General features: G+C 43.6%; 6 protein-coding genes and 1 pseudogene across 8 annotated transcripts; 2 read left to right on the top strand and 5 right to left on the bottom strand.

The window, feature by feature from the left end:
* Positions 1 to 353: 353 nt before the first annotated feature.
* On the bottom strand, positions 354 to 4332 carry LOC102703262 (putative receptor-like protein kinase At4g00960). 3 transcript variants are annotated; one of them, XM_040526285.1, is made up of 5 exons: positions 3937 to 4332; positions 3346 to 3556; positions 1703 to 1936; positions 1302 to 1452; positions 354 to 990 (listed from the first exon to the last, which is right to left on the bottom strand). In XM_040526285.1, exons 1-5 carry the CDS (start codon positions 4181 to 4183, stop codon positions 595 to 597), a joined length of 1239 nt encoding a protein of 412 aa, XP_040382219.1. In that variant the 5' UTR covers positions 4184 to 4332; the 3' UTR covers positions 354 to 594. The 3 variants fall into 3 exon arrangements, with proteins under 3 accessions (XP_040382219.1, XP_006645459.2, XP_040382226.1); XM_006645396.3 differs by having other exon boundaries at positions 1703 to 1940; positions 3944 to 4332; XM_040526292.1 differs by having other exon boundaries at positions 1703 to 1940; positions 3937 to 4131.
* A 2306-nt stretch (positions 4333 to 6638) lies between these two features.
* Positions 6639 to 7809, bottom strand: LOC102699903 (Bowman-Birk type trypsin inhibitor-like). The gene has a single exon (XM_006643639.1). It carries the CDS (start codon positions 7771 to 7773, stop codon positions 7150 to 7152), a length of 624 nt encoding a protein of 207 aa, XP_006643702.1. The 5' UTR covers positions 7774 to 7809; the 3' UTR covers positions 6639 to 7149.
* Positions 7810 to 10007: 2198 nt separating this feature from the next.
* Positions 10008 to 10646, bottom strand: LOC102702989 (annotated as a pseudogene).
* A 1328-nt stretch (positions 10647 to 11974) lies between these two features.
* On the bottom strand, positions 11975 to 13440 carry LOC102702707 (tetraketide alpha-pyrone reductase 2-like). The gene is made up of 2 exons (XM_040529958.1): positions 13245 to 13440; positions 11975 to 13155 (listed from the first exon to the last, which is right to left on the bottom strand). Exons 1-2 carry the CDS (start codon positions 13393 to 13395, stop codon positions 12233 to 12235), a joined length of 1074 nt encoding a protein of 357 aa, XP_040385892.1. The 5' UTR covers positions 13396 to 13440; the 3' UTR covers positions 11975 to 12232.
* Positions 13441 to 13760: 320 nt separating this feature from the next.
* LOC102700184 (uncharacterized lipoprotein syc1174_c-like) lies at positions 13761 to 16996 on the bottom strand. The gene is made up of 8 exons (XM_015840244.2): positions 16736 to 16996; positions 16507 to 16623; positions 16110 to 16238; positions 15831 to 16007; positions 15272 to 15412; positions 14462 to 14650; positions 14301 to 14372; positions 13761 to 14204 (listed from the first exon to the last, which is right to left on the bottom strand). The coding sequence occupies exons 1-8, from the start codon at positions 16982 to 16984 to the stop codon at positions 14019 to 14021; spliced, it is 1260 nt and encodes a 419-aa protein (XP_015695730.2). The 5' UTR covers positions 16985 to 16996; the 3' UTR covers positions 13761 to 14018.
* Positions 16997 to 17205: 209 nt separating this feature from the next.
* LOC102702427 (protein ABCI7, chloroplastic) lies at positions 17206 to 20588 on the top strand. Its single transcript, XM_040520183.1, has 3 exons — positions 17206 to 18086; positions 19353 to 19612; positions 20051 to 20588. The coding sequence occupies exons 1-3, from the start codon at positions 17241 to 17243 to the stop codon at positions 20370 to 20372; spliced, it is 1428 nt and encodes a 475-aa protein (XP_040376117.1). The 5' UTR covers positions 17206 to 17240; the 3' UTR covers positions 20373 to 20588.
* Positions 20589 to 24705: 4117 nt separating this feature from the next.
* LOC102702147 (multicopper oxidase LPR1 homolog 5-like) lies at positions 24706 to 27559 on the top strand. Its single transcript, XM_006645393.3, has 3 exons — positions 24706 to 25113; positions 25781 to 27259; positions 27503 to 27559. The coding sequence occupies exons 1-3, from the start codon at positions 24706 to 24708 to the stop codon at positions 27557 to 27559; spliced, it is 1944 nt and encodes a 647-aa protein (XP_006645456.3).
* The last annotated feature ends 175 nt before the right edge of the window (positions 27560 to 27734 follow it).

The following is a 27734-nucleotide window of genomic DNA, read 5'->3' as shown; positions in this document are numbered from 1 at the left end:
AATATGAAGGGAGTTTTTTTTTCTAGGAGAAGCTCACATTACACGGGAAGAAGAGGTTAGCAATGTGCTAAGGAAAAGGACCAGGGTGGACTTAGTTTGAGTTATGTGATTAATGGGCCGAGTCAATTACACTTGTGCAGCCTAGATAGAGTCCACTTTGTGCCCAGCCCAGGAATCATGAAGAAATCGGACCACTCCAACAGGCCCACTCCGAGAGATTTTGAGAAGCCAACTGGTGAAGTGGTGAGAATCTAACATACATGTTTTGAGTTTCTAGCTTGTTGTTAATTTAGTTTTTTTTCTTTTAGATCAACATATTTTACGAATCTAGGTAAGAATTTATAATGCTTTGAACAGTTGTAAATTAAGAATTTATAATGCTTTGAAAAGGTTGGAATTTGCTTGTAAAATCTCCCTCGTGATTCCCACACCGATCATCCAAACAGCACAACTAACATCCCCTACCCTTTGAACTTCCATTCCATCGTGACAATTCCCCAAACAAAATACATCAAACTAATTCCTTATTTCATATCACACCACCATTATTTCGATCAAAAATTGCTATTCATCATCCTAAAATGAATCTTTACTCTACCGGCCTTCGGTGGTGAAGGAGATCGAGATGGAGTTCCTGGAGTCGTCCTCGGCAATGCCGCCGAGCGCCGCCTCGGCCCTGGTCGTCGTCGTCGTGGTGGTGGTGCCGGTGCCGGCCGTGGTGGTGGTGGAGGCGGTGGAGGACGCCGTGGTGGTGGCGCTCATCCAGCGGCCGACCCGGCCGTGGATGGCCGGCTTGCCGGGCTTGGGCAGCGTGAAGGAGTCGCTGGAGAGCATGAGGTGGACGCTGTACATGTCCGGGCGGTCGGACACGACGGCCTGGCAGCACAGCAGGCCCAGCTGCACGCACAGCCGCGCCTCGTCGGCGTCCCACTCCGACAGCGCCGTGTCCACGATCTCCATCTGCCTCCCTTCCTCTGACAGCTTCCATGTCTGAAAATTTTCAATTTTTTTCCACAAAATGATTCAGTCACAGCTCACAATCCTCCTGCATGCTGCTGCCACGCGAGTAACTAATAAAGTTCCACATTAATAAGCTTTTCTGAAGCTGGACACGAGAATTAACAAAGCACGTGGGATTTAAACAGTGAAAGTTCATGTCTCGTAAGAGAAAGTAGGCGAAGAAATTAAAATGTGGATGGTTGTGATTGGTTTCGACGAAACGGTCAGTGAAAATTTGCTTTATTCTAGGACAAGCTTTTACCGGTAGAAATTTTGAGATGAAAAGGGAGTATTTCGCTTACGTAATTCAGGAGGTCGGTCTTCTCAGCGTCTTGATGTTTATCGATGTTCTTTCTCCCACTGACGATCTCCAGCACCAGCATCCCAAAGCTGAACACGTCGGTCTTTGTTGACAGGTAGCCGTTCATCGCGTACTCTGGAGCCATATAACCACTGCAAAACCGAATCATCACGCAATTAAGAACACAGATGTTCTTTTGGATGGATCAAGTGAAGCAGCAACGATACGATGGATTGATTATACTTAGAGCTTTTTAAACATAGTTGAAAAATATCTCAAAGTAACATATTTCTCAGTATAAAAATTTAGCATCTTAGGGCACCACGTAACTTGGAGGTATTAGAATCTTACATTGAAAAATTTAGTACCTTTTAAAGATAGTAAAAAACCTCTTATACTTACTATGTGCCGGAAATCCGAAAGGTGTTGACATGCGTGGCGTCCTCGAGGAAGAGCCTCGCCATGCCAAAATCCGAGATCTTTGGGTTCAGCTGTTCGTCTAGGAGCACGTTGCTTGCCTTGATATCTCGGTGGATGATCTTGACAGGGGACTCCTCGTGGAGGTAGAGGAGGCCTCTTGCCAGGCCGAGTATTATCTGGTACCGTTTTGGCCAATCCAGCTGCACGCTCTTCCTCCTGTCTACAAGTATATCAGGTTACTGAGTGTCGTTGTTTTTTCTATGTTTTACTGAATATTGAACTAGTTTTGTTTGTATGGATATACACAGTTGGAGTAAAGTAATAGTGCATGTGAATCTTTCATGTTTAACCTGAAAATTGTACAGAAAATCATTGGTTTTGCAGTTGGTGTCGAATAGTCCTACCCGGATTGTGGAAGTGCAATGAGGTGGAAACACCTTCTACCGCTCTACGGTCCAAAAATTGCTTTATGCATTTTGTTTAAAAAATCCTGGAACATTTCAAACTAAAACAGGTCGATATTTCACGTTAGTGAGCACTCCTTTCTACGCGGTTATCATAAAGACTGGTGCATGACTTTTTTGTCTTTTTTATTTGTATGCAGAGTGCCTTTCAGGTTCAGACAACTGTTAATCCAGCTCAAGAAATGGTCAATGCAACGACATTGCACGGAATACAGCAGTACCGATCTGATGTGATATGTTGAACCTTTGATGTTAAGCAATCTAAGTACTTCTTTTGACACAGTAAAGGTCAGTTAAAACGTCAAGGTAGATTTTATTTTCCTGACATCGACTGAAAAAGAGACATTTTGAAGATTCGGTGCCCTGCCTAATTGACTGAACTACTACGTTTCTGGTATGTAAATATATATGCTTTGCCAAAGCTAACTCACCTTTTTGATCATCTTGAAAGTTGAAACCACCAGGCTACTTTTTTTGACACCGAAAACCAATAGGTTACAAACCATGGAACTGCAATGGTTACTCTCCATTTTGATACTTGAAAGTTTATCTACCAGAAATACTGTTCCAGCTATATGCTAGTCTTTTGCGTATTTTCGAAAAGGAAATATATAAGCACGTATCCATGTAGTTATTTTTAGAAGTACTACCTCTGTTCGTAAATGTTTGACGTCGTTGACTTTTTTATACACGTTTGACTATTCGTCTTATTCAATTTTTTTATCAAATATGTAAAACTATATATATATATACATAAAAGTATATTTAACAATAAATAAAATGATATAAAAGTAATTAATAATTGTGTAAATTTTTTGAATAAGACGAGTAGTCAAACGTATATACAAGAGTCAACGGCGTGAAAATGTTTAGGGACGGGGGAGTATACTATAATATAATACAGGCTATAGTGCACTACAAACTCTCTTGCAATATGGCTTAGCTTCCGAGTTTACACGCTCTGTTATTAATAAGAAAAGTATTGTGAGCTGTAGAGTTATACTACTAGTAAAGAATGACCAAAATGTCAGGTCATTATGCTGACAATGAAACCCCATCCGTAATTCAGAAGCTAGGATATGTCTGATGGCAATTGATAATTGGCAACATGGCATGGAGAGCAGAGAGAGAGAGAGAGAGGGAGGGGTGTGTGAGTCTGACCGAAGAGAATGTGGTCGAGGCTGCCATTGGGGAAGTAAGGGTAGACGAGCATCTTGTGGCCGGCGGAGGCGCAGCATCCCAGCAGGGACACCAGGTTCCGGTGCTGCACCTTCAGCAGCAGCCTCACCTCGTTCAGGAACTCCCGCACGCCCTGCCGCGACTCCAGCGACAGCTTCTTCACCGCGATCTCCTGCCCATTCCCCAGCACGCCCTGATCGAACGGACACACATCCATCGATGATCAGATCGATATGATCCACAGATGCATCTCAAAAAGAGAACAAAAACACAATTGATGCATCATAGTAGTAGTATTAATTTGCTTGTCTGAAAGTATCAGAGTGGTGCAAAAGAAGAGCTTGTTGCAGAGAGTATAAAATATTTCTCCATCAAAGGCGGAAAAAGAATTCCTACGTAGAGGTAGAGTAGACCGCTTGTTAGAGTCGTTTTGGTTGGTGAGAAGGAAAAAGAAAATGACCAAAAATCAGGAGGGAATATGCTTGTTTTGACCAATAATTTTTTACAAAAAAACCATCAAGATTTAATTTGTTCATCTTACGGGATTAGAATTGCGGTTGCAAGAAACAGTACAGCTTGCCTTGTAGACGGGGCCGAATCCGCCGCGGCCGAGGAGGTTGTCGTCGGAGAAGCCAGCGGTGGCGGCCTCCAGCACGGGCAGCTCGATAAAGAGGCTCCACTGCTCCTCCTGCTCCCTCGACGCCGCCGCACCGCCGCCGCCGCCGCCGTTGGCCTCATGATGATCCGCGCCTCCTCCTCTCGTTCTCCTCCTCCTCCTCCTCCTCCCGCACCACCCGCACGACGACGACGGCCACGGCATGGGTGAGCCGAGGATCGAGCTGGGTAGTAGGACAGGAGAGAGACGGCACGAACAGTAATGGCGGCTCCAGCTGCGTGCGACGTTTCAACGCACACGAACGGCCGGCCGGCAGCGGCGGCTTTGCTGCTGCAGGAGACGTGAAGGAGAGTAGCTAAATGTTTAGCCAGGGAAATTTTTTTTTAATGGCACGCTACACGTTTGACGGAATATTGTAACGGATTTTTCACATGAATGGAAAAACTGATTTCATAGTTAGTCTTTAAACCACGCGAGACGAATCTTTTGATCCTAATTAAGCCGTCATTAACACCTATAGGCTACTGTGGTACTTATGGTTAATCATAGGTTAATTAGGCTCAAAAGATTCGTAATATGATTTTTCACATAATTATATAATTAGTTTTTTGTTTCATCTGTATTTAATGCTCTATTTAGGTGTTTAAAGATTTGATGATATTTTTTTTAAAAAAAATTAGGAACTAAACAAATTTCAGCAGCAACCGCGTCTCGTCTCGTCTCCGGATGGGAACAATGGACAACGACTCGTTGCCTTGACTACTACTAGAGTGCTGGCTCCGTTCAAACCGTGATACGTGGCTGGCTCTAACAGTGTGGTCCTTTCTTCGTTATAAAAATATATTTATGTTTAAATATAGATTAACAAGAATTTAGTTCGCAGTATCGTATACTCTCCTCAGTTTTGTTTATTTGATATCGTTGGTTTTTCTATCAACGTTTAACATTTGTGTAAATATACAAAATCATCACTCATGTTTAAAGTACTTTGTTAATAAATCAAACAATAACAAAATAATTAATAATTTTATAATTTTAAATAAAATAAATGATCAAAAATTAAACTTAAAAGTTGACAGTATTAAATAATAAAAATGAGTAGATTGGCTTATTTGTAGCTCTCGCTACTAAGATGGTCTTTGTTTGTTTTTTTAAAACAAATCAGACAATATATCTTCAAACGAAAAATATTCAAAAATTAAAAAAATATATGGATGTTCTTGGTTATTTAAAGTAAAGTTGATAAAAAATCTTAAAATTAAATTTAAACATAGAATTAAAAGCGTAAATTTTGACTTATTAGCCTAATCAAGAGAAAAGAAAAGAAAAAAAAAAGAGACATCCGCTCTCACTGCTTGTTCATCTTTTCACTGGGTGGGTCCGTCTCGACTCCCAGACTTGGACGCACAGACCAGGTCGTCGTCAACTGCCTTACAGTGCTGTGTTTCTCTTGTGATTTGGCCACAAACCGCAGGTGGGAAATTTCCCCCGTACCATTACTCCTCCGACGCTCCACTAGTTGATGATAACCGATGGTAGCGACCCAAGTTGGCCCATTCAGATTACATTAGATTTTCTCAGCCCCATGTGTGTGAAGAGGACCCCGAACGGAAGGAGATTGTGTTTTACTACTCATGCAGGAAAAACACGGCCCAGTCTCATTTATTCGGTGCAGGGAAGGTTTGGCCCCTGAAGAGCTCCTTCTCAAATGGCCCATGAAGTATGCATATTTCGGAAATATAAATGTTGATAAGATCAGAAAGTCTTAACATATAAGAACACGCAATATGTGATATGTCACATGAGCCATAAACGCATGATCCAGTTGTTGGGCTAACTGTGCCCAAATCGACCTTCGCCATCTCCCATTCATGGTAACCTAGCTTAGGCTATGTTCACGATAAGAAAGAGGGGAAGAGGTCGTCGCTGGTATGATTGGTTTCATCCGTAATTTGATTTACTGTGATAGATAACCCAACGCACAAACGATAAGTCGATTACCGAAGTTGGACAGAACAAAAACCGATCGATAAAAAGACCGAGGAAACAGAAACTTCGGCTCGGTTAAGTTGCAGTTTCGGTTCTGTTTTCATATCATTAAAAAAAGAAAATTACAAGGTTATCATTATAATTTTACTAAATTAAAAATATGTCATCCTGGCTCACGTGTCATTAAGATATCAGTGACATATCTCTAACTTTATAAAACCATAATGGCATGGTTCCAATTTCCTTTAAAAAATTACCCACCCTAACCAAGGAGGGAGTTGTTGGGGGCATAGTCAAATAACACTAAGAAAATAGAAAAAAAAACTCAAACACCCGGAGAATATGTTATGATATATATAATACACCAGACTAACTACTAGCTCAAAAAAAATTCATGTCATTAAAAACCAGCATAGAGTTAACTCATAGAATAGTTACACACAAACATATATTATATCATTAATATATGGCCCATCTCTTATATGTCTTTGAAGTTTGTAGTGTAGCTGGTTGTAAATCTGTAGTCCGTTTTTATTTTTTCTTATTTTTTGTCTTGCTCTATGTGAACATAAATATGATATAATATTTTTTAGAGATCGCTTACCTCACTTATTATACTGGTTCTCAGGTCAGATCTCTCGTTATTAATCGATGTATGACAATCAGTGTATTAGTTAAAGCCAAAGGGTACTGCAACACAATAAGCTCGAACACTTAACAGTTAACACAGAGTACATCATTAATTAAACACATAGGCATTAACACAGGGAGCAACATTAATTAAACACATGGGTAAAACACACAAGTAAACAGCAACGCTGGTTGATCGGATACGTGCGTGATCTGGGTCTTATTCGTGGTTGGATCCCATGTCCAGTTGCATGTAGGGGAGACGGAGTACTATGAAATTTTTTATCTTTAAACTTTTTAAATAAATAATTTTATTATTAAATCTCGAAGAAAATATTTTCATCATCTGAATCTTTTTTGCCATGTCACTGACAAAAATAGCTGCATCAGGCTTGTCATGCCACGGCAACTATTTTGCATGACTGTGTTATCTTGTCACGCTAGGAGGGTTATCATGGAAAAAAAGGTTTAGATTATAAAAATATTTTCTTTCGAGACTTAGTAATTAAATTATTTATTAAAAAGTTTAAAAAATAAAAATAATTCGCGTACTAGTGACACTTTGGCCCGGGGGAGCCGTGGTAACTGTCGAGGCACCTGAAGCGGGAAGGGCGCGACGACACCTGCTTGCACTGCACGCACCCGCTGCCGCACTTCGCCACCGTGTCCGTGCAGCTGCACGTCGGCGGCCGCGACCTCGTGCACACCGCCGTGTCGCAGCACTCCCACGGCCTCCTCTTCCCCGGCGACGGCGCCGCCTCCGATGATCCAGTCAGCTCGTCGTCGTCCTCGCCGGAGCAATGCTTCCTGCTGCACCTGGGCCCGGGGTTGGAGCCGACGTACCAGTCGCGGCAGACGAACCGCCGCCTGGGGATGGGACTCGGCACCGGGTCGCACTGCTGGCAGGCGGCGGCGCAGCGGTCGACGAAGTCGTTGCAGCGGAACCTCGGCGGCTGGATCCTCACCGGCGACCGCTCGACGTTGTCGCAGCACTCCCACGGCCGACGGCCATTGTCGTTGATGGATTCCTCGCCCTCACCTTCGACCACCAGCACGTCGGTGGGAAGGAGGATGTTGTCGTCGTCGTCCTCGGCGGCGACGGCGGCGGAGATCCCAGCGAGGAGGAGAGCCCCGAGGAGGGACAGCGCCACAAGGCTGCACCTCTTCATGACCATTAGCGAGTATGCTTAATTAGCTCTAGTTTACGTAGCTAGTACTGTGGTCTGAGCTCAGTTAGCTCGTTTTGTGGGGGTATTTATAGCCTGCCTGGCCATATGCCCATGCATGTTAGAACTAGTCATGTATTAATTAAGCACGAGCGCGAGGAGAAGTTGATCGATCACCAACTTGTCAAGTTGGATGCATATTGAATCGAGGGAGACGCCAGATTAAGGGCGACACAACGTAGCTGATCGAGTTGACAATTGACAATTTCCACATTAATCACGCGTACACACGTACTCTAGCTGAGTTCAGTATGATTGCACTTGCTGGAGAAGTCACTGACACAAGACATGTGGACCTTAAACCGCAAACTAAATAATTTATATTGGGAACATATACTTTTGCCCTAAATTTAGGACAAGAAAGAGAGTTGACTTTAGCAATTCGTAAATATTAATAATTAATAGACTTGAAAACTTGTTGGAAGTATGTTTTATAGTCTAATTTCCCAATTCTATTTTAGGGATCAACTGTAGATGCCTTGTGGAGATGCTCTGGTCCCTATTTTACCATGTCAACATTATCTTAAACAACAACGACCATTGACGAGCCACTCAAGATATGCTACATTATATATGGTTCTCTCTTTATTCTCATCCTTCCATATGCTTGGAAACTGCAATGCCTAAACAGGAACATGGATGAGCTTCACGAGAGGCAGCTTCACGTGCATGCATCTCACGACGATGGCATGTGTGTTTTACCAATAAAAAATATCATATAGCATGGTCATGATGATGAATTGATGATGGTGATCGATCGATGCAACGGCGTTTACTTATCTGCAAATTTGTGGGGGTGACTGATTAATCAGTGTAATTAATTAAGCCCACTTTCTGCAGATGTGGAGCCAAATCCGTCGATGGATAGATCATGCCGATCGAGCAGCACGAGAAGTGCATATATTTAACAACACACTTCCGTTATTTATTTAAAGCTGTTGACTTTTAGATACGAGTTAATATGATCCTTTATTATTTAATAAATTTATATAATTATTGATTATTTTGTTATAATTTGATTTATCGTTAAATTAATTTTAAGTATAATTTATAATTTTTTATACTTACATAAAAGATTTAAATAGGACAAATGATTAAATATAAATTCAAAAATCAACTATGATCAATTAAAAAAATCAGAGGGCATATTAATATTACACAGGTCAGCGCTACGTATACCTGCTCCGTTCGATGCTCCGGCACCTACCGCCGGCCGTCGTGAAGCATGCCGGACGGAGCTGATGCCTGTGGACCCTACAGCCCCGTAAACGCGGACCAGTGATTTGATTGGGCTTTAGTGGGCTTATTAGGCTTGGAAGGAACCGGTTCCATGGGCTGCCTCGCGTGCGGTGCTTCTCGTTCACGGCCTGAGACAGCCCACCTGAATCTCAAAGCCGATGTTACTGGGCCGCAACGGCAGCTTCGGCTTATGTTGTTGGGCCGCCTTGTACATGCGCTGCTCCCAGGATATTTTTTATTTTCCTTTTTAAAGTGTCTACCAAAATACACCATCCATCCGGTCAAACATGTGTATTGTTTAGGATAAAATTTGATTAAACTTATAAAATTTAAACAAATAATTTTATAAAATGTAATGAATTTTTGATATTACGATAAGTACTTTTGCGAGGAATCTACGTGTATTATTTGTCATGTATTTAAACAAAGTTTTTTTAAAAAATTATGGATTATTGCAATTTTAGAATTTTAACCAAAATTACATTAGACGACAAATATTTTGAAACAGTAAAATATTGGGTCCGCCTAGTGATCAAATGTTTGTAAATTTTGATTCCATAATCAAATCCGGTTACTGTTGTTGGACGATAATTTGAAGGCATACACGCAAGTTAAAAAAAACCCCATACATCTCTCCCCTAGTCCCTATGCATTGGGCGCGTGTTTAATAGAAAAAAAATCAAATATTTGACCAATAGCAAAAGTGTAAAATATTTTTTGTTTAGCATATCTAGAGAGGGTATTCTTTGGAACGTGGCATAACGTGAATTTTGCAGTCGACCACCGAGGGCTACAAGAGACCTCGCAAATCGATCTTATTTATTGAACAGTACGGAACAGCAACATCACTAACGATCGAGCAGATAAAACCAAAACCAAAACCAAAACCAAAACAAAAACACACACATGCATGCACGCGCCTACGCCTACCGTGTGGGCAGCAAAGCACCGTCCCTGACTGATCGAGCGGTCACCGTGTGAAGCGCTGCTCGATGCAGCTCTCTTATTCACCTAGCTAGAGTGACACTTGGGCCCCGGGAAGCCGTAGTAGCGGTCGAGGCAGCGGTAGCGCGCGGGGCTCGACTCCACCCGCTCGCACACGCCGCACTCGCCGGAGCACGCACGCCTCCACCTTGTCCAGGCAGCTGCACGTCGGCGGCCACGACCTCGTGCACCGCGCCTCGTCGCAGCAGTTCCACCGCCTCGACCTCATCTTCTCGGTCTCGACGTCGTCGGTGCACTTCGGCCCGGGGCTGGCGCACCAGTCCCGGCAGACGTACCCGCCGCCGCCGTCCCGCAGTCCTTGCAGGCGGCGGCGCAGCGGTCGACCTCGTCCAGGCACCTGTACTTGGGCGGCCAGATCCTGAGCGGCGACTGCTCGAGGTTGTCGCAGCACTCCCACGGTGGAGCCGGCCATTCGCCGCCGTCGCTGGGGAGGCGAATGTTGGTGGCGGCGGCGGCGGAGGATGAGATCCCCGGAGGAGGAGGGCTCCGAGGGAGAGCGTGAGGAGGATACGATTGCCCTTCTCCATGATCGATTGCTTGTTCGTTGCAATGCTTCCCGGTTTGAGTGTGATGCGAGAGTGTGGCTGGCTTTATATATAGCCTCGCCATGAGGACCAAACTGCACGTGTCCACGAGGGATTGAGATTAGATCATGGTAAGAGAGACGTCGGTGCGTGGCTGACAGGTGGGTCCGTCAGTAGTGGGCCCTATGTACCAGCCACCACATCAACGACAGCACAGGAGCCCCGTCACCTGCGTCCACAGCGGGAATTTAATTTATTTTTAAATTTCTTATTTCATTTTACCACTGAACATTCTCGACAATTAATTTTCAAATATGAATATTTTTACAAAGTTAATCATGATTAAATAACGATATCACGTTGGTCTAATTTGTGTGGTAGGGTTATTTCACCGCATAGGTCTTATTGTTGGGTTTTTTTCTGTAAAATATCAAACTACATATTTATAAATGAAAAAATATAAATAAAAAATATATTTTTATTAATAATTTAAAAACAAAGACTGAAAAATAACATATGATTAAAAAACCTTAAAATTCTAAAGATACAATTAAAAATTTATATATTGATATAAATAAAAGAGAAGAGATTCCATTATTTGATCACTTTTAACGGGGTAACCGATGTGACCAAAACATTCAAAGTAAGAATTATGTTTTGCATGGGATTTAGTCTAAAAAATAAAATGGTCCAGAAGTAAAAGAATTAAGAAAACCCCATTCAGCAACGTGGAGTGCATCTGCTTCTGCAGAAGACATGCCTGACCTGACCGGAGCATATCGACAATCAGTATGCAGCGGACACCATCACATGCACGCACGCATTCCGAGGTTGTCTCTCGTGAATCTCATGTCTCCTACTGTTGCCATTTGCCCTTTCAATACATGGAGAAGTCGATCCCATGGATGTAGGAGTAAAAGTCGTGTTTTATTGTTTTTCGTGTTATAATCCGCTAGTGTACGGACAAATCTGGAAAGGGGTTAAACCGACGAGATATTTTTTTTCTTCACATTATACTAATATATTATTTTAAAAAATCAAACAGTCCGTTAACCAATCTTCAAGCTGCACCGTTTCAGTCGTAGTATTCCAATAATCCCTTCCTTTCATACTTTCTAGTCTTGCCTATATTCATATAGATGTATATATAAATATTATATTAATTAATAAATTTAGATAAAACTAGAAAGTATTACAATTCATCAATCGGTGAATTTTGATAAGACTAGAAATTTTCAAGAAATAAAAAAACCAGTTACGGGAAAAGTACTATTCATGATTTATCATATAATAAAATAAAAATATTAATTGTAAAAAATATTCGAATAAGACGAAGAATCAAACATTATATGTAAAAATTAAAAGATTGATTTATTTTGGAACGAAGGGAGTAGATATTTTTACCGATAAATTGCTCCGTATTATTAGTGGTTAACAAGCAGCTAAGCTACAGATCATAATCTGCTGTAGGCAAAACGATGTTGCTAACAATTTTTCAAGCGAGCAGCCAGGTTATGTGAATGATAGACAACACACACGAACTGATTATAACATTATAGCATGCTAGTAATTAATGTTTAGTCACTTCATTTAATTAATCAAGCATTAGTAGCATAGCTAATCAGTAGGCTGCAGCTTAGTTAATTTGCAGGAGGGAGAGGGAGGGGGAGGAGGCCCTTGTCCTGGAAGCTCTTGATGCAGTCGTCGAACATCTGCTGCAGGGAGAGGAATGGCGGGAAGCCGAGGGCCCTGATCTTGGTGGTGTCCATCCTGTGCGCCCTGTCGTCCCCCTTGTGGCCGCTGCACTCCGCCGGCAGCCTGTACTGCGGGTGCCTCTCCCGCAGCGCCTCCACGATCTCCGACCAGTGCGCGACGTGGCACGAGCAGATGAGCCGGCCCGACGCCCTGGGGTCCTCCATGGCCAGCACGTGGGCCAGCACGGCGTCGTCGACGTGCACGAACCCCACCGTGGTGTTGGGGTACCTGGGGAGGTCCCCCCGGAGCAGGGCGAGCACCACCAGCGCCGTGCTGGTCGCCGCCGGGCCGAGGACGGGGCCGACCACGAAGGACGGGTTGACGACGACCATGTCGAGGCCGCGCTCCTTGGCGAGGCGCCACGCCTCCCGCTCCGCCACCGTCTTGGCGTAGGCGTACCAGAGGCCGTGCGCCGCGCAGTAGGCGGCGTCGCTCCAGTGCGACTCGTTCAGCGCCGTCGCCGCGCCGCCGCAGTAGCGGACGCAGGAGCAGGAGGAGGTGAACACCACGCGCCGGGGCCGCGCGCGGGCGCACGACCGCAGCACGTTCGCCGCGCCGCGGACGATCGGCTCCACCAGCCGCTGCCGGACCTCCTCCTCGTCGTCCTGCTTGCTCGGCGGCGCCGCCTTGCCGCCGCCGCCGCCGCCGCTGCCGACAACGACGACGGGGGACGCCGCGTGGAAGACGCCGTCGACGCCGCGGACGGCGTCGTCGAAGCTCCCCTCCACCATCAGGTCGGCCCGGAGCAGCTGCAGCCGCTCGCTGGCGCCCTCCAGCTCCCACAGGAACCCCACCTTGGCTTCATCCTCTGCACCCCATCATCCATTCGCGCGCGTGCTCACATCGTCGTGTTCGATCATTAGCCAGCTGAACGATGCGTCAGTGTTGATTGATTACCTGGGTCTCTGACGGTGGCGCGGACGGTGTGGCCGGCGGCGAGCAGCGCGCGGATGAGGTGCGACGCGATGAACCCCGTCCCGCCGGTCACGCAGTACTCCGGCATCTCTCTCTCTCTCTTCTCTACCTTACCAAATGTTGCAACATGCATAGTTGCATACGCCTCGATCTTTATACATATATGATCATCAGACGTGTAACAGCAATCGAAATGTTAATTGTTTCTTCCTTTTTACAACGAAAGAAATGCTTTGCCGGTTTGAATTAGGTTGGTCATGGCAAGATCGAGGTGTCTCCACTTACAGTTCACTGCCTTCGTTTTTTTTTAGTAAACTAGTTTGCCCGTTGAGAAGGTTACTGTGCATGATGGTGAGATTGAGAATGTAACTACTGAACACCAAACTTCTCTTGGAAAAGAGAGGCAGGCTTCCAACTTGCTTATCATTCATCACCATAATATATCTGATTATCAAATTACACTACAATGCTAGCTAGTACTGCTACTAGCTTGACAGATTGAACAAAATCACCACTTAAACTTGTGCATTTCATTGCTAAAACCTGTGCTTCTGTCCAAGCAACTTAAACTACTGATGTGTGTAGATGTAACTTCAAAATGGTGGCGCCAAAAGAAATTTGGCCTGTATAATATACCATCAGCTATAAGTAAGTAGGATTCCACTGCAGGATCATTTTTGTGGAATATGTACATGACTACAAAATTTGGAGCACTAATCTGCCAGAACTGAATTCTACAATCTTTTAGTTGCACAGCTAAATTGTTAAACTAGTATGCGCTGCTGAATAGGTTGCCTCCCTAGAACCACGAGACTGCACAGGGTATAGTCTAAGAGGTCTTTTAAGATGATCAACTCCTTGCCTTCTAAGAGCATTTGGGTTGACACCTGCCTTATGAGCTGCGATTACTCCAATGGCTTCCCAATAGTTCTGGACATTTAGCTGGTAACAAAAAGGATCAACAGTGCATGATTTCTAAGTGTTTCTTGCATAAGTCAGAAAGAGGGCTTTGTAAAATTGTCGAGATATGTTGCGTACCGCCTCTATATTGAATTTGTCAGGGGTATCATCAAGAACTGTTTCATTTTCCTGAACTGTAATGATTAAGGGCTGCAAAAAAAAACCTATTAATGAGGATAACAAAATCCGAGTGGAAGATGGAACATCACTCATCACTGATACAGAGAGAAAAGGTCTACCTTGTTCTTTCTAGAAGTTTGAGCAAAGGCAATTGTACCATCTCCTCCGCAAGCATCTTTTGGAAGAATCACACTATCAACATCACCAGCCACTATGCAACCATTACCCATGTTTCCGTTCCTCCTCATCACATATTGAGGGGCATTACTTAACCCGGCAAGCACACAGGGTAGAAAGGTATAGCCAATCTGTTCCAGAAAGATCAATGAGGAGTGATACCGGAAAATGATACAAAATTAACGAGCCCTGCTTAATTTGACATAGGACAGTACTGACTGACATACGCTAGGAATGGATGCAAACAGGTTAATTTGTACCAACTCCACCCATCCCAAAATAACTTCATTTTTCACCTATTCCACACATACCAATACAAAGCAAAAAGACTAGAATACCCTCCACTTTATCAAATCCCAATTTCATGTAATTGTCCCTAAGTTTATCTAGTTCCAATGCATTTGATCCTTAATTTCATAAACTGTGATTCAATGATTGTTCTTTCAACTTATTTTGGGACAAACAAGAGTAGGTAAAGATGACCTTATTTTGGAATGGCCGTAGTATAAGAAACCATACATGGCTGTGTGCATCTTAGTTATGCAGATTTTTCAGGACAATTATATAACCTCGATGTAATTTAATGAGTTCAATAAAGCTTCCATCATCTAAAAAATAAGAACCATGCAACTAGCAGATAGTAAACACTTGGAATTAGCCTGATATACAACATTCCATTGTTCTGTCATTACTAAGCATAGCCCTGGTAACTCAGTTATGCACCGGTGTAGTTCAGCAGAAAGAGTGGAAACCTCTTCGGCAGCAGATCTTGGGGACACTGATGGGCTTAGAGCTGGGGGTAACACTGCAGGAGCATGGGCAGCAGGGATCTTGAATTTTTTCACAATTAGGTGGCTTATAATTGCTTCAACTCCTGCCAACAGATCAACTCCCTGCATTGATATGGTATTGAAAGAAAACCAAGATGAGAACGGCGATAACGGAAATGCTGAACAACACTCACAACGATAACCTCAGCATGTCTCCCGTGGTAACTCCAATCAGTTAGTTACATCAATAATTAGAGAGTTTCATCAATATAAACATTTGGACAACAGCTTACATTTAAATGTAGAAGAGGTGTGGTAACAGATATGCCTGACTTTATGTGGAATTTAAGTGAGCGTTTTCATAACTTGCAAGAGCATTTCAGATGGGCCAAACAGTTGAACTTGTAAATCAAAGAGCATCTCAGAACAAACTAAATTAAGAAACTAAGGTGTAAGGTGTTTCTAGAATATTAAATGGCATAATAATCACTAATCTGTTAAGAAAAGTAATAAAGCAGCCAAGCGAACAGACAAGAATTACCTTCCCTTCCCGATAACAATCTGAATCTTCTGGATCATCATCTGGAAAGCGTGCAACGACTGCCACAGCATTCACATCAGAACGGTTCACTAGGGCCTCAACTGCCCTTAGGAGAGAATCAGAGTTACCAACACTCCCTGTAGACTTCCCACATTCCGGATCAAACCATGTCTTGATCTAGACCATAAATGGGCATGATTACTCCTCACTTCCACAGGCACTGAATTATACATTCTTTTTCACTCACAGCGAAGAAAAGGATAAGAGCAGAATGTGCACCTCCAGAGGAGTATCAGTGACAATGTACTCAACTACAGGGAGCCCCAGAGAAGCCCTCGCGGCATCCGCAACCTGCAAGTGGCGGAGTCGAAGCTCCTCCTCGATTCCAGAATCCAACACCAAGCCTACCTAGGTTGAAGCAGCTACAATGTGTCAATGTACCCCCTCTGTTTTTATTCACTTGTCACTGTTAGCCATCACTATTTTAACTGACCATTAACAACTTCTAAACGATCAATTGATGATTAGTGAAAGTTGTACGCTTGTATATCTGTCACATCACATTACTACTATAACATACTTTTAGACATACATAACTTTTTTTACAGAAAAGACAAGCGGTTAAAGTTAACACAATGTGTGAGCAATCTCCAGAGCCACTAACTAGTAGTAGTACCTTGTTCTGATGAACTGGTTGGAGAGCCCAAGATCCTTCTGCGAATCTGTCTAGGGCGTAACCCTCAACGTAGAGCGTGTTGGGCATCGGCCAGTAGAGCATCGCGGCGTTCAGCACCTACGATGAGAAGAGAAGGCAAAACCCTCAACCTTTGAGCAGACAAACAAATCCTAGCGTAGGTACAGATGTACATGTGCAAGTGAAGCTTTGGGAAGATAGTAATGATTACATTGGGGTGGGAGATGACGCAGTCGGCGACGGCAGCGAGGGCGCGCGCCACGGGAAGGGCGTCGCCGGCGAAGCCCCCGACGGCGGCGCCGACTCCGGTGGGGACCACCAGGACGGACGTGTAGGGCCTCGTGAAGCAAGGGGCCCGCGCGCCGGCGGATGAGGCGAGGCAATGAGCACGTGAGCTCCGACGCCGCTGCGGCGGCGGCGGCCGGAGCCGGACGAAGGGACGGGTGAGCTGGAGCGCCATTGCCGCGACGAAACGAGCTCGCGAGCGAGTGAGCTGTGAGCGGGGAGGCGAACGGATAAGGCTGCAACTGGGCCGCCTAATTGGGCCCCACTACAGTGGCTCAATTCTGTTCTGAATCTGAGGCCCATTTCAGCCCATCGGAAACTGGGGCCCACCTGTCATTCTCTCCCTAGAAACCACCAAACCCTTCACTGGTGGAAATGGAAGTCATCCCCTCCGCGGCCACGAGACGAGAAAATTCGCGCGGCCGCTCGCCATGTCGTCGCCGTCGCCGTCGCCGGCGCTGTGCGCCGCCTCCTGCTCCAGCCCGCTCCGCATCGCGTCGCCTGCCGTGCGGTTCCGCCGCTCCGTCGTATCCGCGGCGCGCGCGGCCCCGGCGGTCTCCGACGACCTCGTCCTCCGCATCGCGGAGCAGCTGGAGGACTCGGTCGCGGCCTCCTCCCCGCTCCTCGACCCGGTCCGCTACGCCTCCGCTCTCTCCCTCCTCTCCACGCGCTGGCCCACCCGCCGCTCCAGCGAGGCCTACCGCTTCACCGACATCTCCTACCTCCGTTCCCTCCCCATCTCCCTCCCTTCCCAGGCCCCCGCCGTCGCGCCGCTCGCCTCACCCTACGCCTCCCACGTCCACTTCTCCGATGGTGTCCTCACCTCCTCCTCCGGCGCCCACGTCGCCGCCCTGGCTGACCTCCCCGCTGGCCGCGTCCGGGACCGAGCGGCCGCTGCTCTCGCCGCCTCCGCGGAATTCGCCGACAAGGACCTCTTCTACGACTTCAACGCCGTTGGCGCGAAGGATGTCGCAGTCGTCCACGTGCCTGAGGGGGTCAGTATGGCCGACGACCCGGTTCACATCATGTTCAGTTACAGCGGCTGTGGTGATGGTAGCATGATGATGTCGAACCCAAGGGTTCTGGTTGTGGCGGAGAAGGGGGCGGAGGTGGCCATCATCGAGGAGCATTTTGGGGTGGGAGAAGAGGGGGGTGGATGCTACTGGGCTAACCCGGTGATGGAGATCATTGTGGAGGAGGATGCAAAGGTGGTGCATTCCTATGTGCAGCAGCAGTCGGCTGCGGCTGCGCATACGAAGTGGACCGTCGTACAGCAGGTGGAACTTTCTTGTGCATTTTGCATTACTCTGCTAATTATGAATTCTGGATCGATGTCTTAACCGTGGTAGTTGCTAAGCTTCAATGCGTTTGCTTGTTATGTCAGTTGGACTAAGATAGTGGTGGTGATGATGGGAAAATACAATTTTGGTTCTATTAGGATGATAAATGGTTAGAATTACTCAGTTGATAACTTGATAAGAGTACCAGTCCCATGTTACAATCTATATGTTTCAATAATTTTACCCAATACAATTGTGCAGCTAATAGGGGTGTCATGACATTTTCTCTTTCTCTAGTTGGGTGGGAATATGACAGATCAATGAGGAATCACTTTGCTGACTTTCTAGCTAGAAGCCTGACACACAGAAATAAAGTATAAACCTCCTAAAGTTAATGTAAAAGGGATTCCTAATTGTCAAGGGTGCATTATGCCACTTTGTACTTTGATGTTTCAATTGAATATTTACAACCATGAAACACAGTGAAATAAATCACCCTTGTTTAGAACAACAAGGCACATACAGAATTCATGTGTTAGGTGTATTAGATTTGGACACCACTTGTCATCTAAGCTGGCAATCTGTGGAATCAGAAGGTTTGAGAGCCGCCTGATGCTGCTTCAGTGGCCTATGGGAGTAGACAATACCAAACTGTTCAATCCTAGAAGAGAAAGAATGCGCAATCAAGAAATTGTAGCTGTGGAGGAGCCAGAGATTCATCCTAAAGTGCAGGATGAGAACAATGTGATAGCAAGGAGAGATGATGCGGCAACTTCCCTATAAGTCCTCTGTGGCAGAAATCACATTAACGGACTGTGACTTCCATGAAGGTAGTAGGCAGTGGAAATCCCTCAAGTTCTCACATCCCGTGCTAGTCTGTTGGTTTTCTATGGTGGCAGAATTGTGCTAGGAGAATGTATGTATGGCTGTGGGTTAGGGACACTAAGGTTAGCGGCTAGTTTGGCTGACCCAATTTTACATCTTTGCTACTTTGGCTTTAAATTTCATCAGACAGCATATGATAACTGAACACTACTAATCATTTCACAAAGTTATATTTTGTTACACTCCGGAAGGGACCTGTATTCGTATGTTCAATTCCAGTATAGGAATGTTCCATGCTTGAATGGCTTTGGGATGAAATTGACAAATATGGTATTACCTATTATTCTCATTTCTCAATGATGAAGCTTAAACCAAGTCCTTATTTGAGGAGGAAAAAAACAGTACATTAGTCTTATAGTTTTGTCATTTTTTTTGCAGAATACATCTAGCCACTATGAGTTTGTTGAGGCAAGCATTGGAGCCAGATTAAACAGGCACAATCTCCACATCCAACAATTGGGCCCAGAGACAAACACACAATTGTCGACTTTCCACTTTTCGTGGCAGGATAAGCAGATACACGATCTTCATAGCAAGCTTATACTTGATCACCCAAGAGGTCGTTCACATCATATCCATAGATGCATTGCTTCTGGTAGAGGGAATGGCATATTTGATGGAAATATTAAAGTGAACAGGTATTTTATTAGACTACTCCTGTTGTTGTATTTCAATTGTGTTGTTTTGACAAAAATATTGCTAATCCCTAGCTGTTTTTGAACCAGCAGTGTAGTTATGTAGGTCACCACTTTTTTATTAATTCAATAATAGATTTTCTAACTGCTTAGCATTTAATGGTGGCTGAGTTCTGACACATCCAAAGTTTTTATTGTTTTAGTATTTTTTTTGTTAGGTTAAATGCAGTCAAACCATCTGTATCTATATTCTTTTCATAGGTAGAAATGCAGAGCTGTTAACGTAGCATGTTTCCATATGGGATTAGGAGACTGTGCACAATTATTGTTTGTTTCACCTGTGAGCAGTTTTGGTATTATGATGATGATATTTCATGAAGTTCTGTTTATGCATCCCTGTTTCTGCCTATCCTAAACTCTATGTTTGTCATTGGTTCACAGATATGCACAACAGACTGATGCAGGGCAAGAAACCAAGTGTCTTCTGCTGTCATCGAAGGCGCTTGTTAATGTAAAACCAAACCTTCAGATCATTGCTGATGATGTCAAATGTACGCATGGGGCTGCCATCAGTGGTGAACATGATCCAAATGCGATCTACTTCTTCCGAGCAAGAGGCATCGATGTCAAAACAGCAGCTGATGCCCTGAATTTCGCCTTTGGAGCCCATGTTATAAACCAAATCCCATTTAAACCCATAGAGAAAAAGACATTAGCTTATTTCAAGGAGTTGCTGACTTCCTTGAGACAAAATGACGAATAAGGCCCTCATTAGTATTGTGAAATCAGATCAACAGTTTTTTGGTTGAAGTTAGAAAGATAAAACGAACATTAGAAAATTTTTGGTGAAACACGACGGGAAACAGAGGATTGTTTCGCAATGCTACGAGTTATGCTATTTCAGCCTGTAAAGTCAATTTATTTGTGAACCAACTGTTCATTACATGTTGGATCGAGCATACATGAAGCTTCTGAGGCAGATTTTATATATCTTTGCTAATGGTACATAAGACTGAAGTATCTGTAGAACAATAACCTGTTTAACTTCTGAATGGTGATGGTTTGCAGCACATGAATACGTGGCTGCTGTGTGCTTGAGAATCATTTATGCAGACGTACGAGAAGCTCCCAAGAGTTTGAAATGCAAGCTGGGGTCTTGTTTTTTCACAAGCATTTTTCTGTGCTACGAAAGCACCCAAGATACAGTGTAAGCTTCCAGGTAATTTCATCCCATGGCATCGGAATATGTACACATGGTTGATTCGAAAGTATCGAAACTGTGCATGTATGTGGCTATTATCTTCGTCTTTTCGCTTCTGTTTATATACTTGTATGTTAAAATTTGAATTTTCAATTTTAATTGGAGTTGATTTTAGGGTTATTTCATCAAAGTTTATTTTTTAGTCTTAGCTTTTAGATAACTAAGAATGCATATATAAAATTTTTATTTAGAAATTATTTTTTTATTTGTAAATATGCCATTTATTGTACTGTTGATTTATTAATAAGTACTACGGCTGAATCTGTGACCAATGAGATTTGTTCTCCGTAGATTTAATTTGCTTAATTTAGCCCTAGTCAGAATCAGCAGGGCCACCGAGTAGCTGGGGTGGTTGAGTTTAAAACTAGTACACGATTAAATTAACAGCGTGTACCTATTGTAATGCATGCCTAGTGTAGTGTATACCTTACAGATACGTAGTTTTCGGTTTGCTTGACCTAACGATTAATCTGTGTGCTCCTAGTAAATAGAAATTGATCGAGTCAAGAAACATGGATGGATGCCGAAACCAGCGACATGCACATAGATTCATCGTCCACCATTGCCGACCTTTGGAGTTTGGAGCCATTTTTTCTCTGACGACGTATGTAGTAGACTAGATCGTGCTCGTTTCAAACAACTTGTTTGCCCCTACTAAAATTGTTCACGTGGGTGCATGCGTAGCAGGTGAAAGCCAAGGCAAAACTGCCATGTATTTTTGAAAATTTGTAACCATTTATATAGATATGTCATTGATATCTTATTAATAATATGAAATATATATGAGTCAATGACACATAAATCAGGATGACATATTTTAATTTAGCAAAATTATAATGGCGGCATTGCAATTTTCCTATATTTATTTGTATTCTATCACAAGATTCTGTCACGGCCCTATTATTTCCAGCTTAACGAGCGGAATGGATTGACGGTTATGTTTCTCGAACGTGTAATTTCTTTTAAATTATCCAATTTCTGAAAACTCTGTGTATATGAAATTCATGTGATGTTGTTTTAAATCCGTTTCTTTAATTTTATAATAATTTGTCCACTCATTTATACCTTCGAATAATGATCCCAAATCATTTAATTTAACTATCCAAATAGATCAGCTATTTAGACGTGTGTAAAGATGCATCCACAAATGAGTAAAAATACTGCAATCACTTGATGAATAAAATGTCCTTATTTTTAATTTCAAGTCGCCAAATTGGAAAAATTATGCACCCAATTCTTCATGATTAATTTGACCATTTGTCTTTATCCAGCTTCAGTATGTAATTAGGTAATCGATACTTGTTGGTTGTCTACACCTATATGTGATGCATAGGCAGGACTGTTGTACTCTTTTATTATCAAAACAATTGTTATGAAATCGATCGATCCATTTGTCCTTCCAATGGGGTGTAAACAAGTTGTTATATAAGCAAATGTTCGCAATATACATTTGTATTCTGTGTAGACTAGTTGACTAGTGTACTTGTTTGATTTAGATTATTTAGCAGATTATAACAATGGATTATTGATTTGGCTATAGGGATAAATTGTATATTTTAAGAAATAACCTTAACAAATAAATTTAAAAAATGGTCGGAGTAAATAATCCATTTCTGTAATTAAATAAATAAGCTAAAAATAAACATGGCCCAACATTTTTCTAACTCTAGTTACAAATAAATGGTGTTTCGGAAATCGACAAAGTTATCAACAAACTATTTCCTCCAGTTTGATAACTACTGTCATTTTAAATAACGACATTGTCTTTAAAACTTATATTTAACTATGATTTTCTATTATAATAAATAAAAATAAATTAATGTTTGCGTTATTAAAGTACTTTTAAGGATCACCTACACATATTGTTGTATTATATTTAAACTAAATCTTTTAAAAGTTATTATAGCTAAAGTTCTAAGAGTTTGTCCTTAATATTGTTCAAAACAACAACAATTATTAAACTGGAGGGAGCAGTTTGATTATTACTCCATCCTTTCCAAAATATAAATATTTTTATGCTTCAAGTTTGGTATTCAATCATTCCAAGTGACTAAAATAGAAACTTTTAACACCATAGAAATACTTATATTTTGAAACTGTAATCAGTAGTATAAAACCCATAATAAAAGTATATAATTTTTAGTACTTTCAAACTATTTTCCTGAAAACAGATCTAGCCATACCATTTCCAAAATTTGATCGTAATATTTAAAGAGATAGTTATGGTTAAGCTTAAAGGCATCGATTGCATGCATTCTAAAATGTCACCTATTTGTGGCTGGAGTAGTAGTACATGTAACTAATTTGAGATGATTCAATTTGCTGTCATTAATCTAGTGTCATGGGTCAGTCAGGAGGTGTTACACATTGGTTATAATTGTTTTATTGTAGCAACATGTCCTTTCGCACATTACAAGAAGGGCTAGGAATCTTCTACGCATGAATCTAATTAACCTACTGAAGGACAACACGATCCAAGTGGAACATTGTGCCGAGTACTGAGTGATGCACATGATTTCTCGATTATACCAGGTATATAGATGTACTCCCTCCGTTCTAAAATAAACTAATTTTTTACTTTTTACATATAATTTTTGACTCTTCGTCTTATTAAAAAAAATTTAGATTGATATTTTTGTTTTTATTAGATGATAAATCATATGTGATTGAGAGGTTGCGTTGTTTGCTGAGGAAGATGAGGATATGATCAAGACTCTTATTTAATTTTGTTGTTTCATTTATTTTTTTATAATTTACTGGCTGTAAATCAAAAGAGTAGAGTAGAGACAAAGAAGCTACGTGAAGCTCTGGAATCAAATCGATCTTTTCGCTTCTCCTTACGTGTGTAAGATAAAATTTAAATTTTCAATGATTTTAAAGTTGTTATATCGTAGTTTACTTTTAAACCACTAAGAACACGATATATAAGTTTTATTTGTTAATTTTATTTTCATTTAGAAATATGGGTTTCGTTTGTTTTCCTCCAAACAATTAAAAAAATGACCACCTTAAAAGTAGAACCGTTCGATGATATTTAGCAGTTGATATCACACGGTTGACTCACCTATGGTACAACTTCTAGGATTCGCGTTGATAGTACCCTTTGTCCCAAAATATAAAAATATGTAAGTTTTAAATCTTATGGTACAATATAAGGATTTATAGCACTATTTATAGAATGCTAATCACTTTTCATTTAAATTTATTCATATCTATTCACGTCAGTTGTCACATGCATGCACTACACATCACGATCGATGTGACGATAAAAATGTAATATATGTTTGCCGTACGAGAGGAAATAGAGCCAAGATTAGGACAAATTACAGGTAATCAGTACTGATCAATTAGCTGCTGTATCTCAGTTCAAGTTTTGACCATATATCTCGCAGTCGCAGATCGAGCTTAACATGCAGCGCCATCTCTTATTTAAGTTTAAAATGGGCCGTGTGTAGAAGAAGCTTCTTTAGTTTGCTGTGTTGGCCAAACTCCAGCAAATTAATCAGCCAATTAGCATCATCGATCCGTATGTCACTGACCTGTCAGACCAGTAATTAGCCCTTCACCTTGCTCAAACTAGCAGTAATAACGTCCTATAAATAGCAATCCTCCCAAGAGCATCAGCCGTGTGTCAGCCACACGCGCGCCATTGCTGATCTTAGCTAGCTTGGCTGATCTTTCTTTCCATCTCCTCCATTGATCATCCTCTGCATGCCCCTCTCCAGCTAGCTACTAAGCTAAGGCAAGAAACTGAGATCACAGCTTGATTAAGAAACTGAGTAAGTGTATATTGGCTAATTTGTATCGCTGACCATGGCTGCGTGCGTGCGCGCAGATGGGTCCGAGGGTTCGGCGGCTGGCCGCCGTGTTGCTGTTGGCGGCGGCCGTCGTCGCCGTCACCGCCGGCGCCGCCAGGGACGGACCAGGAAGAAGCAACCAATGGGACGCAGTCATGTCAATGCTTAACTGCAGGAGCGACTCGTTGATCCCTAGCTACATCTGCGGCGTGATTGGCAAGAGCCGCTGGGGCTGGGGCTGGGGCTCGGATGACCCCGACGAGTACACGGCACCGGCGGAGGATCCGTCGCCGGCGGCGGCGCGGCGGTGGCCGGTGATGACGAGCTTGAACCTGAGCAAGTACGTGGACGTGCTGCCGCAGATGCAGAGGATCCAAGGATACAACCTGTGGAACGGCATTCCCGTGCCCACCAGCCTCAACATCGGCATGTACCAAAAGACTTGGGTACGTACGTGTATGCCTTATTTTACTCACTATAATTAAATTTATGGACTAGTGGTGGATAATTGGGCCCGCAGCCCAATCCAGTTTATCTGATAGAGATGTACAATAAAATTTTAAATTTATACTTGTAAATTTAGAAAACCACATATATTTTGATCCAACTATCACAAAACAATGGATTTAAGGACATATATAACTAGAACAGTTTTACCGTCCTTAATAGGTATTGAGAGCTAGGTACAAAAATTTTAGTATAAAATTTGGTACTCCAGTACGTAGGTACAAGAGGTACCAAAATTTTACACTGTAATTTTGGTACTTCCTGGTATCTTCTCAAATACGGTAAAATTGCTCATATAACTAAATACAGATTTGTCATAAAACTGTAGAATTGCTAGTATAGATATCAAAGGTTTTATAGTTCCCTTTTGAGTTTATAATTTACATACATAGCACTGCTTTTTTCTTAAGTTACAACAACATATTGTTTAATAATAGAATTATTGTTAAATCTACAGACTTAATTTGATCTGTAGTTAAATATGTGTTTTTTAATTACATGCCGTTAAATGAATAACTTTGTGATAGTTTGATTAATCTATGATTTTATAAAATCTACTCACTGATATAAATTTAAATTTAAAATGGGATGCTTTCGTGCATGCAGAAATTCCACCGCGACATGCCACCGACGCCGGTATTCGTGTACGGGGAGTCGCCGGAGAAGGCGACGTTCCCGGGGCCGACCATCGTGGCGCGCCAGGGCGTGTGGCTCGACGTCAAGTGGGAGAACCACCTCCCCGATGCCCACATCCTCCCGTGGGACCGCACCGTCCCCACCGCCATCCCCAAGAACGGCGGCGTCCCCACCGTCGTCCACCTCCACGGCGGCGCCCACCCGCCGGAGTATGACGGCAGCGCCTTCGCCTGGTACACCCGCGACTTCAACGAGACGGGCCCTGCGTGGAATCGGACCACCTACCGCTACCCCAACGTGCAGGCGCCGGGCAACCTATGGTACCACGACCACGCCCTCGGTCTCACCCGCGCCAGCCTCCTCGCCGGCCTCCTCGCCGCCTACATCATCGAGAAGCCAGAGATCGAGATCCCCATGAACCTCCCCTCCGGCGAATTCGACCTCCACCTCGTCATCGCCGACCGTGAATTCTACGCCAACGGCTCCATCTTCATGGACACCAAAGGCGTCGTGCCCAACATCCACCCGCAGTGGAACCCGGAGTACTTCGGCATGACCATGACCGTCAACGGAAAGGCATGGCCCTTCCTCAACGTCCAGCGCCGCCGCTATCGCCTCCGCATCCTCAACGCCTGCAATGCGCGCTACCTCGACCTCAGGCTCTCCGACGGCCTCCCCTTCCACGTCATTGCTGCCGACTCCTCCTACCTCTTGGCGCCGGTCACCGTGACCCACCTCGTCCTCTCACCGGCCGAGATCTTCGACGTCATCGTCGACTTCTCCCTCTCGCCAACGGCCACCGAGATCGAGCTGCTCAACTCGGCGCCCTACCCGTACGGGCTGAACGGCACTCCCCCGGACCCGAATCTCGACGGGAAGGTGATGAAGTTCATCGTCGCCCCCTACGCAGCACAGCTCGACGGCACGCCGGACAACTCAACGGTGCCGGAACACGGTGTGCCGTACGCAAACGTGTCGGCGCTCCCACCGACGATGATGACGAGGTACATCGTCCTGTACGAGAACATGACCGCGGACAACAGGACAATGAACCTGTACATCAACGGGCTCCGCCTAGAGGACCCGGTGACGGAGACGCCGAGGTCAGGGACGACGGAGCTGTGGCACGTGATCAACCTCACCAACGACAACCACCCGCTGCACGTCCACCTCGGCACGCTCCAGGCCATCGAGATGAAGGAGCTCGTCGACCCCCTCACCTTCAAGAACTGCATGATCAAGAACAACAACACCGACGCGTGCAACCTCCTCCAGCACGCCGTCGGGGGCACCTTGCCAGTGCCGGAGGAGGAGAAGACGTGGAAGAACGTGGTGAAGGTGCCGCCGAACTTCGTGACGTCGGTGGTGGTGGCGTTCTTGCTCGTGGAGACCAACCAGTTCTACCCCTTCGACGCCACCACTGAGCCTGGTTTCGTCTACCATTGCCACGTAAGCGCCACGTCCTTAATTACTAGAGCTTTTTTATTATCATAAAAAAATATCTCAAGATATCATAGTTTTTGGTATAAAAGTTTAATATCTTGAGATACGATATATATATTTTAAGATGCAAAAATTTTATAATGTATTTGTTAAGGATGATAAAACGTCATAATTATTATTATAATCACATCACGCCTGACATATATACCTAATCCAATTCATTTTGTAATCTGACATGCATGCCTGCAGATCCTGGATCACGAGGACAACGCCATGATCAGGCCACTCAAGCTGAAGAAATGGTGACCACGACACACTAGCTCGACCTACTGTGCCTGGTGATTGATGAGGAAATCAAGATAACTCACCGGCCGGGATAAATTACTCTAACTAAGCCTTTTTCCGTTGGTTTGGAAGTGATGTTGTCCAAATTAAAATTTACTACTCGATCGTGAGGTTGTGCATTTGAGCCGGGTATTTG

Source organism: Oryza brachyantha, chromosome 1 (assembly GCF_000231095.2).
Source record: "Oryza brachyantha chromosome 1, ObraRS2, whole genome shotgun sequence".
NCBI lineage: Eukaryota > Viridiplantae > Streptophyta > Magnoliopsida > Poales > Poaceae > Oryza > Oryza brachyantha.
Note: the sequence above shows the minus strand (reverse complement) of the source record. Positions and strands in the feature narration are given on the sequence as shown.